This window comes from Salarias fasciatus, chromosome 7 (assembly GCF_902148845.1).
Source record: "Salarias fasciatus chromosome 7, fSalaFa1.1, whole genome shotgun sequence".
Classification (NCBI taxonomy): domain Eukaryota; kingdom Metazoa; phylum Chordata; class Actinopteri; order Blenniiformes; family Blenniidae; genus Salarias; species Salarias fasciatus.
In genome coordinates, this window is record NC_043751.1 from 7,956,124 (window position 1) to 7,969,191 (window position 13,068).

Sequence of the window (13,068 nt, forward strand, 5' to 3'; positions counted from 1 at the left end):
AAAGCTGTTAAGTTTTTATTATAAATCCATTCAGGCACTAAGTGTACACATCATCTGGAACAGAACACAAAAAAAGAAATCAATTACATTCAGGTCAACATGTTAGAGATTGTTCAACAACAGCAAACATGAGACATTGTATTCCAGTGAGGACGCCTGTGCTCTCTTTTACAACAGGCATGTTATGTTGGACTTTCATTGCGTGAATGAGCCATGTCTGCAAACAGCATGTATGAGCAGAAACGATGCTGAATCATAGCTTAAAGACAGTTAAAAAAAAAAAAAAAGAAAAAAAAAAGTGCCAAGCTTCAGTCATCGTCACATTTTGATCATGAAATCACGAATGGACAAAACAACCAGGCATCAACAAGGAAATGAGAGAAAACAAAAATCAAGCTGCTTTTTCAGACCATTAAACGAGGGATTTAGCCGTTTCATGTTGACTGTGGATCAGTAAAGCAGAAGGAAGGCAGGCTGTCTGACCACCGCTGAACAAACGGTTTCACCATCTTGAAGTCTGAGCTCAAAAACATTCCATAGCTGCAGATAATTCACTGAAAGTAACAAAAATCATTTGACCACTGGACTTGGAAGATACACTGATTTTTTTTTTTTTTTTTTAAACATCATTGTTCAACTCTGAAGTGAAATTCCAATGAATTTTCCACAGATTAAGTCTCTTGAGTAACTGAATAATTCACCTCCTGGAATGACTGGATTAGAAAAAACAGAATCGACCAAACCACCACATTCACACTTCAGAAGTCTTCTTTTTGATCAGAACTGGCACAGTGGGCGATCGTGGTTCGTAATGGCGTTAGTGCACGTGCTGTCAGATGACGGGCGGACGGGGTCAGAGTTCACATCTTGGAGGACGCAGCGATGGCTGAAGCTCCGGGACGGCTGTAGACGCGTGGCGGTTTGTTCTGCGGTAGCAAAGACAGACATGTTACATGAGGTATGAGGCTAGCTAACTAGCATTAGCCTCAAAGCCATGCTGTCAGGGGGAGTTTTGTGGAAACACCCACAATGCAACAGCTCTATTAGGAGCTTTTCAGGACATTTAACTGTATTTTGTACCAGAACGTTGAATTGAAATCGACTGTGTTGAGATTTTAGTCATTTTCTGTAGTGATATTTTGTCTCTTTTAAAAATAGACATTTCCACAACCAAAGAAAAACTTCACGTTGAAATTCAGAAGTCGCCATGTCACGATTTTACCACCGAATTGGCCGATAAAGGTAAGAAAAGCGCGCGAGAGACGGAAGCTCCAGGTTTACCTTCTGGGCCTCTGCGTTGTACTTGTTGAGGAGGGTCTGGACCCTGCTCCCGTAGTCTTGATCAACGGCCTTCAAGTTCTCCACCTGCAGGAGGAAAGAGTCGATCCAGTCTTTATGAAAAACATCATTACAACAAAATATGGAAACAAAGCCACATACAGGCTCATCTCCAATCATTTCACTTGTCTTTAAAAACAAAACAAAACACCGGATTCCTGATTAAGAACTCGTCGGTTCTGAAATGACTCCGAGCACTTCGACATGATGCCATATGGTTTTGTGAACAGAGAAAGGAGCGATCAAACACCAGCGACAGGAAACCAACCGGGTGCAAACCTGCTTCAGGAACCCAGAGGCTGGGGCTGCTGCCGATGGGGTTAGTTTGGCGTGATGAGAAGCGACCACAGATAACAGAGACCGTCGACCACCGGCGCCTCTCAGGCTCTGTCTACGTGACTATTTCAAGTTAAAGTGCAAAACTTCCCTTGACTTCTTGACATCTGCTTAAACAACAAGGCCGCTCGGAGCCAGTGAAGACAACTTTTTGAAAAAGTGCAACTTCTTGAAAATGTTGCCATTCGGTCTCCATGGAAACGGGGGAAACATACTAACAAAAAATAAAAATACAAACATGAGTCATTAGAGCACATCTGGTTTGACCACAGGCTTCCTGGAGTAGTTTATGTTTCTGACCTCCTGAAAGAAACTGTAGGAAATCACCAGCGAACACTCCTCAAATGACAAGAAGGAAGGGTTTGCATGTTTTACAGGGGCACACAAGTGTTTTTCCAGGAAGAGTGTGTGTGTGTGTGTGTGTGTGTGTGTGGTTTATGGGTTGAGTTTGACATGTTCTGAAAGACATTACTTACTTAAGAGACTTTCAGAGGTGGTAACAGTGTATAATCCGGGCAGATCTGCTGTTATGCTACTAAGAAGTTGTGTAATAAATACCTGTCTGGTCTTTCAGTGGCATGCTGGGAAAATTTTCAATTACGATAACTGTCATTTCTCTCATGCTTACTTAAGAGTAGAGGGTTTTTTGGTATCGTAACAAATGAGGAAACGCCGTTCACATGTGTTCTATGTCTGTTTCAAGATTGTAACACATTCACCCATAATGAGCCGAGATCATGATTTAATACAAGAATTTATAAACAAAGTTTAAAGGACACACACTGAGGTCTCTGCAGGTTATTTAAAGGCAAGCACACACACCACTGTGATCCAACAGCATTGAGTTGACCAAAAATCAGAATTTGTGAGTCAAAAATTCCCAAAACTGGATTTGTGGTTTTGGCTTCACACTTTCTAAATAACTGTTTTTTCTCTTTTTGGACCAAATTTTATGCAAGTTGAAGTATAGCAACTTCCTGAAAACTCTACACTGCCATCTTGGTGGAAAGAGAGGACGGTAAGGATGAGGTGGTTTGATTACAAAGAAACAACAGCACTAACTAGTGGCCCATCATGAGAACTACACCATTTTCAGAACGTTGCATATTATAAATGCAAACCTTTTCTGGCAGGTTTCTCCTTTGCGGTGCTTCGCCGTAGCGGAACCGGGGACTAAACTAGAGATCTAAATGAAGGATGAAAAGCGGCGGCGGTCTCGGGCTCACCATGCGCCTCTGGATGAAGAGCTGGGCTCCCTTCAGCGCTCCGGCCAGGTTCTGACACAGCCGCTCACGCTCCTCCTCATTCAGCACTTGATTGTAGAACGCTCGCACCTGCAGCCAAACACAGACGTCACACACTTCACCTCACACACATGAAAGGGAAGCTCAAGGGTTCAACCTGAGAATGAACGACTCTCTGGGCCGGGCATAGAAGAGACTAGAGTTTTTACTTCGAGACAGTGAATTCTGAAGCCGATTGGATCAATAGTTCTAGAGTTCTGCGTTCTTCCTCACCTGTGTGACGTTGTCTTCGTCGTCAGTGTTGTACCGGGCCACATCTGGAGACACGTGGAACTTGGACTCCATGAACTGAGGCTGGGTCTCCGGGGCGCTGAAGCTGTTGGGGTAGTAGTTTGGAGCGCCACCTAAAGATCATTGCTCAGGATTAATAAAAAGACAGCAGTGCGTTTTAGCAGTGAGCAAGACCTTCATAAACCTGTAAAACTGTCAGGAAGGTCCCTCAGTGTTAGGATCGTCCTTTACTGTGACATTTATACTTTTATGCCATCATTTATATCAACAGCCTGACAAACATGGAAGCAAGTCTTTCCTACTTTCCATGATCATTCATCCATCATTTCCTCAAAAGAATTAAAGAGGAAGTGGTTTAAAAAGGAACCACCAGCAATAAGAGCCTGAACAGAAACGGTAAAAGAATAATATGAAAGGGAAAGTCTGGAGTTCTCCCTGAGACTGTAAGGTAATAAAGCCCAGAGGTCCTGGTGAAAGTAACTAATGTATAGAAGCGAGAAAGAATATGAGATAATGCAGGCCTCCGTTTTTCCTTGATCTGCTCACTGTACTGAGACCAGTGTTTAATGTCATATAATGTAGTAATACTGACATCAAGTTGCTCTGGAAAGTCTTATCATGGTCTACCATCTTTTTGGGCATGCCCTGCCTCGGACTGGTTCGTGTCCTGTGGACACGTCTGATAAGACGCCTGATGACCGCCTTCAAAGAACCGATGGACTCATATTGGAGTGTTTACCATGGTGAGCTGTCTAATTCCTTCCATTTCTATAGTCTGAGGTGACTGGAGAGGAGCAGCAGCACTGGGCTCTGATGAAATGAGAGGTTCTCATTCAGCTTTAAGACTCCAGCTTGTTTTCTGTCTGAACTCTGAAGTGTTTTGGCGGCGCCGACTGATCCCTGCTCCTTTCCAAGGCCGCCACGGTCGATCGAATGATAAAACACGGTTGATTTTGGCTCAAATTTTACACCGGATGTCCAACCTGACGCAACCCGAGCAGCCAGAGGTTGAGGACCTTGCTCGGGGACACAGTTGGCAGAGGGATTCAAACCCCCTTCCTCCCCCCCTCAAGGCCCCCGCAGGCCCCTGCACTGCTGGGATCCAGGACTAATGATTGAGCCGGTGCGGCGGCGAACTAACCCTGGTTGTCAAACATGCACATGGGCCCGTCGCGCTGGTAGTTTGACACGCGGGTCCTGAAGGGGCAGTTGACGGGGATGTGCAGGTAGTTCGCCCCCAGGCGGTGGCGGTGTGTGTCTGGGTAGGAGAAGAGGCGACCCTGTGGAGACACACACACACACGCACACTTCCTCAGGGACCTTTTCTATTCTCTGGGAAGATGGAGGCGCTCGTGGCGTCAACACGTAGCCTCCGTTTCAGCAAAAATCAGAAACTTCTCATCACAGATCCGGCCGCGGTCGTTACCTGCAGCATCTTGTCGGGGCTGGGCTCGATGCCCGGGGGCATGTTGCTGGGATCAAACGCCAGCTGCTCCACCTCCGCAAAGTAGTTGACGGGGTTCCTGTTGAGGACGATTCTCCCCACAGGGATCAGAGGGTAGTCCTTATGCGACCACACCTGGAGGACGGACACAACGCCACTCAAGGAAATGCTGCTGTACATCCAAACACACATTTCTACACCATCTAACTTTGTGGGTCGAAAACGCACCTTAGTCAGATCGAACGGGTTGAACGGGAACTTCTCGGCCTGCTCGAAGGTCATGACCTGGATGTAGAAGGTCCAGGACGGGAAGTTGCCGTTGGCGATGGCGTTGTACAAGTCGCCGATGGCGTAATCCGGGTTGCTGGCTGCCAGGCGGTCGGCCTCCTCGACGGACAGGTTCTTTATTCCCTGATCAGTCTGGGAAAACAACAAAAAGAATCGGGTAAAGATCACAAAACCAGGACAACACTTTAAAAGACACAACAGTTAGAAGGGGATATGTGCACCAGTGTTTAAGAAACATCCAGATGAGCTTCACTGTTGCACTTTAGTGCCGCCTACTGGATTTTAACGAGTAGAACATGTTTTATGTGACTTGGACTCAGAAATACACAAGGACACACATGTTCAAATACTGCCTGAACACCAAAACCCCAATGAGAAAAAGTAAGAAACAGCAGGACGTGCAGCAGCTGCAGACCTTGAAGTGGAACTTGCAGTAGAATCGCTCGCCGCGGGCGTTGACCAGTTTGAAGGTGTGGGAGCCGTAGCCGTTCATGTGACGGTGGCCGTCGGGAATGCCACGGTCACTGAACAGGAAAGTCACCTGCAGGAGGGACGAGAGACAGAATGATGCATTTTCATTAAAAAAAAAAAAAAAAAAAAACAGCCCGGTGGAGTCCGTCGTCTGCAGCTACCTGATGCAGACTCTCCGGCCTCAGACTCCAGAAGTCCCACACCATGTCCGGGTCTTTCATGTGGGTCTGTGGATTACGCTTCTGGGAATGGATGAAGGATGGAAACTGGAGGGGAACAGAAGGAGCAGGTGAGGACCGACACTTCTTCCATTAAAACCTGCTCCTGGAGCTGTCGGCGTGAGTGAGGAGACTAAAGCCCATGGCGTCGGCGCCCCCCCACCCCCCTCACCAGGAGAGCGTCCTTGATGAAGAAAATGGGGGTGTTGTTGCCCGTCAAATCCCAGTTCCCCTCATCGGTGTAGAACTTCACCGCGAAGCCTCGGGGATCCCGGACGGTGTCTGCGGACCCAGACTCACCGGCTGCAAACACACACAAGTAAGGCCGAAGGTTTTGAGTCACGCAGGAGGGATCAGTCAACAGCCGCTTGGAAATGTACCCATTGCAATATTAGAATTCAGATTGTGAAATAAATGAAGTTTCCCAGGAAGTGGGAGTGCAGGTTTGGTCTTACCCACTGTGGAGAAGCGGATAGCGATCGGTGTGGTTTTTCCGACGTGTTCGAACACCTTGGCCTTGGAGTAGCGAGAGATATCATGAGTCACCTCGAAGTAGCCGAACGCTCCTGTTTCAAAAAGGAAAAAAAAAAAAAAAAATGTATCAAATTTAAAAAAATAAATTTTTTATACATTTTTTGTAGGTAATATTTATTATATAAATATTTAGAAAGCATTTAAAGACTCATGTCTTAATCCCATGATAATGTGAGATTGTTGGAACACTGAATAGTTGTACGAAGTACTGTCTGCACAATGAAATGATCAAACAGCCATTTAAGATTAGGCTGTAAAAAAAAAGAAAAAAAGTGTGAATTATTTCCTGGACCTTCTCAAAATACAGGGATGGATTTAGACTTTAAGCACCATTTGTTCTACTTAGCTAATCAGCCATTCACATGGGAGGAAGCAGGGAAAAAACGCACGCATTCACATATTTTCAGATCGAATCCAGGCCTCATTCATGTGGTAATAAATATCAGCTTTGTCACCAGGCTGGTCGGATCTTCTTTACAGTGTCCCTAATGTCATCAAACCTGTGCCCATTGAGCTCCGATTGTGGTTAACAGGGTTTTTCTGTGCTGTGGGAGGTTACCAGACGTACGGAGCAGACCGGATCCGCCCAATGTGGTGATTTAGGCCTGATTTTGTATTAATGAGTTATTGCATTCCACTTGAATCAATGTGAGCTCCTGATTTTCTGCTGATCACTACATGCTAGTGCAGAAGAAAGCAGCTTGTTTCATTGGGGGCACACAAACAACATTCTGCATTTAATTTCAGCTAAAGCTTATAAAGATTATCAATTTGTCTGGAGCTAATCCATTAAAAGCAAAGGCTTGTGCAAGTTCTCAGTCTCTGTCTGGAAGCCACAGCATGTAGTATTTACACACAGTATCGACCGCTCCATCTGAATTTGGGCGTCTGTCTCCGATAAGGACGTTGCAAAACGGTGCAGGTCAATATGTGGCACATCTGATTTATCTGATGAAGCCCCTTTAATCACTTATCAGTCAGTCACAGTCTCTCTTTGAACACCCCTCTCCGTCTCGAGCAGAGACGGCCGCAAACATAAACAGAAAGCGCGGACAGGCAAAGCAAGTCCGTAGTAACGTCAGACTAATTTAGACCGTTCAGAGGGCGGAGATCAGCTCACGTCTGCTGGTGTGGGAACACTTTACGGCCTGATATGTTGAGTTTATGGTGCAGAGTGAAAGTCTAATAAAGTAATGCAAAGGCAAAGAGTTGTACGCATGAATTTTAGGAAAACACCACAAAAACGAGTCTGGATCGACTACCGCAGCTACGCTAAAGCCTCGGGATCAAACTACTGGAAAGTAAATTTAACAATGTCGGGAAAGAAAACAGGAAAAACTCGGTTTGTGGAGTTCAAATGAACTCGGAGTCTGTTTGTCAGTGATGGTGTGATAACAGCTCCTGGCATATCGCCTTCCACTGGGATCGAATGTCTGCTCAGATCTTATTCACTTCTCTGATACGCAGTGCACCCTGTTTGGCATGATTCGGCTTGATTCTTGATCCAAGTCTTGCAGTTTAAAGGGAACTTCTAGCCTGTGTGTCTTAATTCCTTTGTGTTTGAATAGGTCTTAGTGATCAGTGCTCTCGCCTCACAGCGAGGAGATGAGTGCAGTATGTAAATTAAGGATAGAACAGAGTCAACAGTTGAAACACTGTTCTGGCACAAAATGTGACCGTGGTATCAGTTCAGGATGTTTCTGAAGACAAAACAAGATTTTACTGTGAAGTCAATAAAGTGTATCTGGGATCAACGTGTTCCTGAAGAATAAATTCCTGATGTGTTCTGCAAAAACAAGATCGTGAGGGCTCCTCTTCGTTTAAAGGGCAACATTTCAAGTGAAAATGTCTCATTTGTGTTTCACAAAAGCTTTGCATTTACACAGCAACATTTCAAAAACGATACCTGGTACGGACAGAAACACTGAAAATGATGCAGCTTTCATGTTGGGCAACTAGTGGGTGCTGTCGTTGGTTGTTTTTGGAATGAAACCACACAGAGTGCAAAGAACAATCTCCAGAAACATTAACAATGGGAGAACACTGCATGGACAGACGATGAAGTTCTATTGTTATTAAGTTGACTGTCAACTCTAAAATTACGAAGTCCAGGAGAATCTGGACTGGGAGTCAAACTCTGGAGGCCGCCACTGTCATTATTGTTGATCTACTCACGCAGTTGCAGCATTTCGCCATTTACATCAAGACTAGACTTCAAGAAAATTGCATTTTAGTTGGACTGAATGGTGGACGACATGAGATATTGAGCGGCTTTGTACACTAATACAATCTGAATTGGTTTGGTCAACAACACTTTCGGAGCTGACTACCAAGGGAGTGGATTTTTAATCGTTCAACCATTGTTTGATTACGTGTGTAGGAGAGTTCATTCAGAACTTGTTGAGTGAGAAGTGTGAAATAATTTACAGAGCCTTCCGTCTGTAATACAAGCCGAACAGATTAAATAAAAAGCAGAGTTTCCAGTGCCTGACACTCACCCGCTCCTTTAGCGTGCACCACCCTCTCGGGGATGCGCTCCCGGTCGAAGTGGGCCATCTCATCAGTGAAGACCACATCCTGGACCAGCAGGGGTCCTCTGGGTCCTGCAGTCTGCAGGTTCAGCTTGTCCCCAATGGGGTGGCCGGCCCCCGTGGTCAGCACATCTGGTTTCTGACACAAACAACAACAATAAACATAAGAAATGACAGTTTATCATGTGGCTCTCATAACATGAATATGATTTGGTGATTTTCCAGAAAAGAAATGAGGAATCCAGTAAAAATGAAAACTACTGTTGGAAAGTTAGACAGATGTGCACTTGGCCTGGATGGCTGTTTATTCTGATGGGCTCCAATTATATAACCAGGTTGAAGTTTAACCCCACGCCCCTGAACAATGACCCATTTCATATCTAAACACTATCCCTGCTCAGGAGGCCTTTCTGCTCTTTACACACTGCGCTGGTCTGAAAACGAGCTGCGACACCAGGCTTGTGTCAACTGGAGACTCTTCCAGCGTGTTAAGATTAGCAAAACGCTACAAAAGCTGCAGAAGTGCGCTGTGCACGGATATAAAACATGTTAAACACAGAGGAATGGGCTACCAGCGTGTTTGAAATGACCAAGAAGCTAACATTCCTGTTAGCCCGTTACCCCAAACGACCTCTCACCCATTTTCTCCCGCGACACCCACCGCCGCGCAGCTGAAACCCCCCCTCCAGCACTGCTCATCCACCGACCTGTGAGGCTCTGTCGTCCTTCCAGATCTTCATCTGGTCGGTGGTCTTCTCCCGGTTGTCGGCCATGTCGGTAGGTCGGTGCTAGCGGATGTGCGGCGGACACACGGGACGCAGCAGATGCAGCGGAGAGAAATGTTGCCGCTTTATCCCGCGGACTTAAATAACCCTTCCTGGACTTTGACCGCTTGGCCCCGCCCCCTATAGCGCCCCCTTCCTCTGATTGGCTGAAGCAGGCGATCTGACCTACTTTCGAGGCTGTGGGAGAAAAACACTGGTGCTGTAGCAGCTGATTCAGAGTAGTGACAGGATCCAGCTGAGAGATCTCATCACTCAGATATGAGCGTCTCTTCGCTGGATTCCTGTTAAATCTAGAAGATAATTTAAGGCTCAATTTACACAACAAGAAGAACATCAACCGGTGGGCGTACAGAGAGACCAGATGGGCCACAACTCTGCATTGAACCCAGTGTTTCTTGCTGTGATGGGCTAGGAGATGCAGGCGATGCATGACTGTCGAGTGTGACATTTTTCTGAGTTTTAAAGTCATTATTGGTCTTGTTATAAATAAAGTTTGATTTTGATTTGTTAGAGACTTTAGTCTTCAACTTTAATAGACCTTTGCTGTGGGTGCTGACTAATGCTTCATGATTTCATTTTGTCTGCACTGGTGAGGAAATATTCAATAGTCGGCCATTTAGTTTTAGTACACAGATCTGAAGAAAAGTAATCCAACCGCTTCTTAATGTCATTAAATCTTATTCACCTTCTCCAAAGACAACTTAAAAAGAAGGAAGAAAAGAAAAAGAAATAGGAACACTTTCTGCAAAAAGGTAGAAAAGTTTCTTAATAACCATAAGGAGTACAGGCAGTGGCAGACATTTTTTATTTATTTATTTTTTTTACATTTTGTAATTGCACAGTGGCAGTGTACAATGCAGAATAATCCCATGTGGGGATTTGTACATGTAAGAGTCTTTTCTTTGCAAAGGTAATCTACAACCTTGAACATGTCATACAACAATTACTTTTTGGTTCGTCCAGTGAGGTACCAAGAACAAGCACAACACAGAATATTCAGCTATTCTGTGACAAGTACAGTATCGGAGCATCCCATGCATCTGCACCCGTCCGCTCTCCATTCTGAGCTGCTGCCAGTCCAGGCTGAAGTGCTGCTGCAGGTACATCAGTCCGTCGTCAAGTATCGTAGAATGGCTTCCTGAGCCAGCTCTGCAGAGGATCAGCAGAGTCCCCAAGGATGTCATATCCTGCAGTTGCTGCACCGAAATCCCTGGTGTGAGTTGGGAACAGGTTCCCCGGCTTGCTAACTCCCACAGTGAGGACATCCTCAGCACCCTTGCACCATTCAAGCTACCTGACAGTAAAGCAAACACATTCCAGAACATTACCCTCCCATCGACAACTCCCTGACGGATTATGGAGTGTCAGCATTTATCAGTCAAATCAATCACTCAAATTTTATTTCTATAGCGCTTTACAAAGTACTCAAATCGCTTTACAATAAAGAACATGTAACACAGGTTTTTGGCTGTGAAAGGTACCATAGTGTTCCAGAAGAGCATATAAAAGCGTAGACGAAAATCAGTACAAACTACAAAACAAGACCGTCCTAGTCAGAATTATCAGCCAGTCTGAAAAGGTGAGTCTTCAGCTTCGATTTAAGAAGGCCGAGATCAGTGGTGGTGGGAATGTCAGGGGTTAGTTTGTTCCACTCTGGGAGCAGTGCCAGCAAAAGAATTGTTACCCCATTGTTTGAATCTCAACCCTGGGATTTCCAACAGAAGCTGAACTGAAGAGCTCAGGGCCCTGCCGGGGTCGCAAACAGTTAAAATCTCAGACAAGTAAGAGTGAGCCAGGTCATTATTGGCAATAAAATCAAACAATAGGAGCTTAAAATCAGTTCTGGAAGCCAGTGGAGTGACGACAGCACAGGACTAATGTGTTTACGTCTGAACGTGCCTGTTGAAAATTGGGCAGCAGAGTTCTGTACCAGCTGGAGATGTGAGATTGAAAACTGACTGCGGTAAACATAAAGAGCATGACAGTAGTCCAGTCTTGAACTGATAAAAGCAAAGTCTTTTCGTTCACTTTGGCCTGGAGGCGTAGGTGAAAAGAACTGGTTTTAACAACGGAACTGATCTGCTTGTCAAATTTAAGGCCCTTGTCAAACGTTACCCCAAAGTTTTTAACAAATGGTTCAAAAAAGAAGGCCAGAGTACCAGAGTTAGATGTGAAAGCGATATAGGTGACAAGCCACAGAGGATATATTACATTCTGCTATCGTTCAAGAGCAAAAGGTTCTGCACCCGCAACTGCTTTATATCTTGAATACAGTCTAGTAAATGTGATGTTTTCATTCGGCCTCATAGGCAAATATATCTGCAAATCGTCAGCCCAAAAATGAAAAGACAGATTAAACTTTTTTTCATAACTGAGGATATATAAAGAGAACAGAACTGGGCCGAGGATAGAACCCTGTGGCACCCCACAAGTGAGGGAAGCACATGAAGAGCAGCGGTCACCACTCATCACAGAGAAGCTCATATTTGCCAGGTATGACCTGAAGCATTGGAGAGCAGAGCAGGGGCAGCCATAGCGTGTTTGAAGGCAGCTGGGACAGAACCTGAAATGAGACAGGTGTTTTTAAAAACAAACAGACTTGGACTGATCGAATTAAAAACCTCTTTCAAGAACTTGGCTGGAATGATGTCTGAGGGAAAGCTAGTGGGTTTAAGGCCAATGACCACCTCAGTAAAAACAACAGAGGTGTTCTCAAACTGCTCGAAAACAGCGGAGCGTGTAGGAGGAACACACATATCAGCAGGGGAAGTATCAATGTTACTGATGTTCTGTCTGACTGATGCCACCCTGTCAGTAAAAAAAGAGACAAACTCTTCACAGGTCACGGTGGAGGCATCAGACAGGACAGTGGTTCATGGGTCAATAACAGATTCAGTGGTTTTAAATAACACTCTGGGATAATGAGAGCTGTTGGCCATAATGGAGGACTAATATTTGGACTTGGCCACCATCACAGATCTCTGGTACGGAGCCAGACTGTCCTTTAACGACTGCCTATCTGCATTGTTGTCTGAGCAGATGGGTGTGGACATTCAACCAGGGATCAGTTTTGGTTTTGGTCTTTTTTTGTTTGCCTAAAAGAGGAAACAGAGTTCAAAATCACAGAACGTGCAGAATGGAAAATGGAGAGTAGGCTATCTGGACAAAGGGACGGAGCCAGTCCAATGTCAGCATACACCTGAGAGTCCCTGAAGGCAGCAGCAACCTCTCCAGCCATTGATGAAGTGAAAAGACAGTCTCTGTGAGAACTTTGAGATAAAATCAGAATCAGACAAAAACTCAGAGAACTCTTGAATAAAATCTTTATTAAGTTTGGGAGCGCAAAAGACTGTGGCACACAGCGCAGGCCAGGCAAGGTCCATCACAAAATGTCATGGCATATGGTTGCCAGGAACGACGGAGGCGTTTTGGGTGTCCATCAGAGCTGTGGATTCGGAATTTATTAAAGAAATCACGAATATTAAGAAGTGTCAGGCGATCATACATCGGCAGCAGTGACACTCTGTATGACAGACAGTAGACACAGGAGAAACAGCAACAGACTCAGCAGAGAGACACCCGGCCAAA

General features: G+C 45.2%; 1 protein-coding gene across 1 annotated transcript; it reads right to left on the bottom strand.

The window, feature by feature from the left end:
- Positions 1-9,560, bottom strand: cat (catalase). Its single transcript, XM_030096441.1, has 13 exons — positions 9,403-9,560; positions 8,663-8,834; positions 6,086-6,196; positions 5,803-5,933; positions 5,574-5,678; positions 5,357-5,482; positions 4,882-5,073; positions 4,636-4,788; positions 4,351-4,489; positions 3,192-3,322; positions 2,901-3,008; positions 1,282-1,365; positions 1-926 (listed from the first exon to the last, which is right to left on the bottom strand). Exons 1-13 carry the CDS (start codon positions 9,466-9,468, stop codon positions 861-863), a joined length of 1,584 nt encoding a protein of 527 aa, XP_029952301.1. The 5' UTR covers positions 9,469-9,560; the 3' UTR covers positions 1-860.
- Positions 9,561-13,068: the final 3,508 nt, after the last annotated feature.

Bases quoted from the DNA above. Each gene is read 5' to 3' on its own strand.
- cat (XM_030096441.1), bottom strand. From the start codon at position 9,468: ATGGCCGACAACCGGGAGAAGACCACCGACCAGATGAAGATCTGGAAG. The intron at 5,934-6,085 runs GTAAGACCAAAC...GTGTGTTTGCAG, and splicing joins TATCCGCTTCTCCACAGTGG to CCGGTGAGTCTGGGTCCGCA. The intron at 3,323-4,350 runs GTTAGTTCGCCG...AATGATCTTTAG, and splicing joins GTGCATGTTTGACAACCAGG to GTGGCGCTCCAAACTACTAC.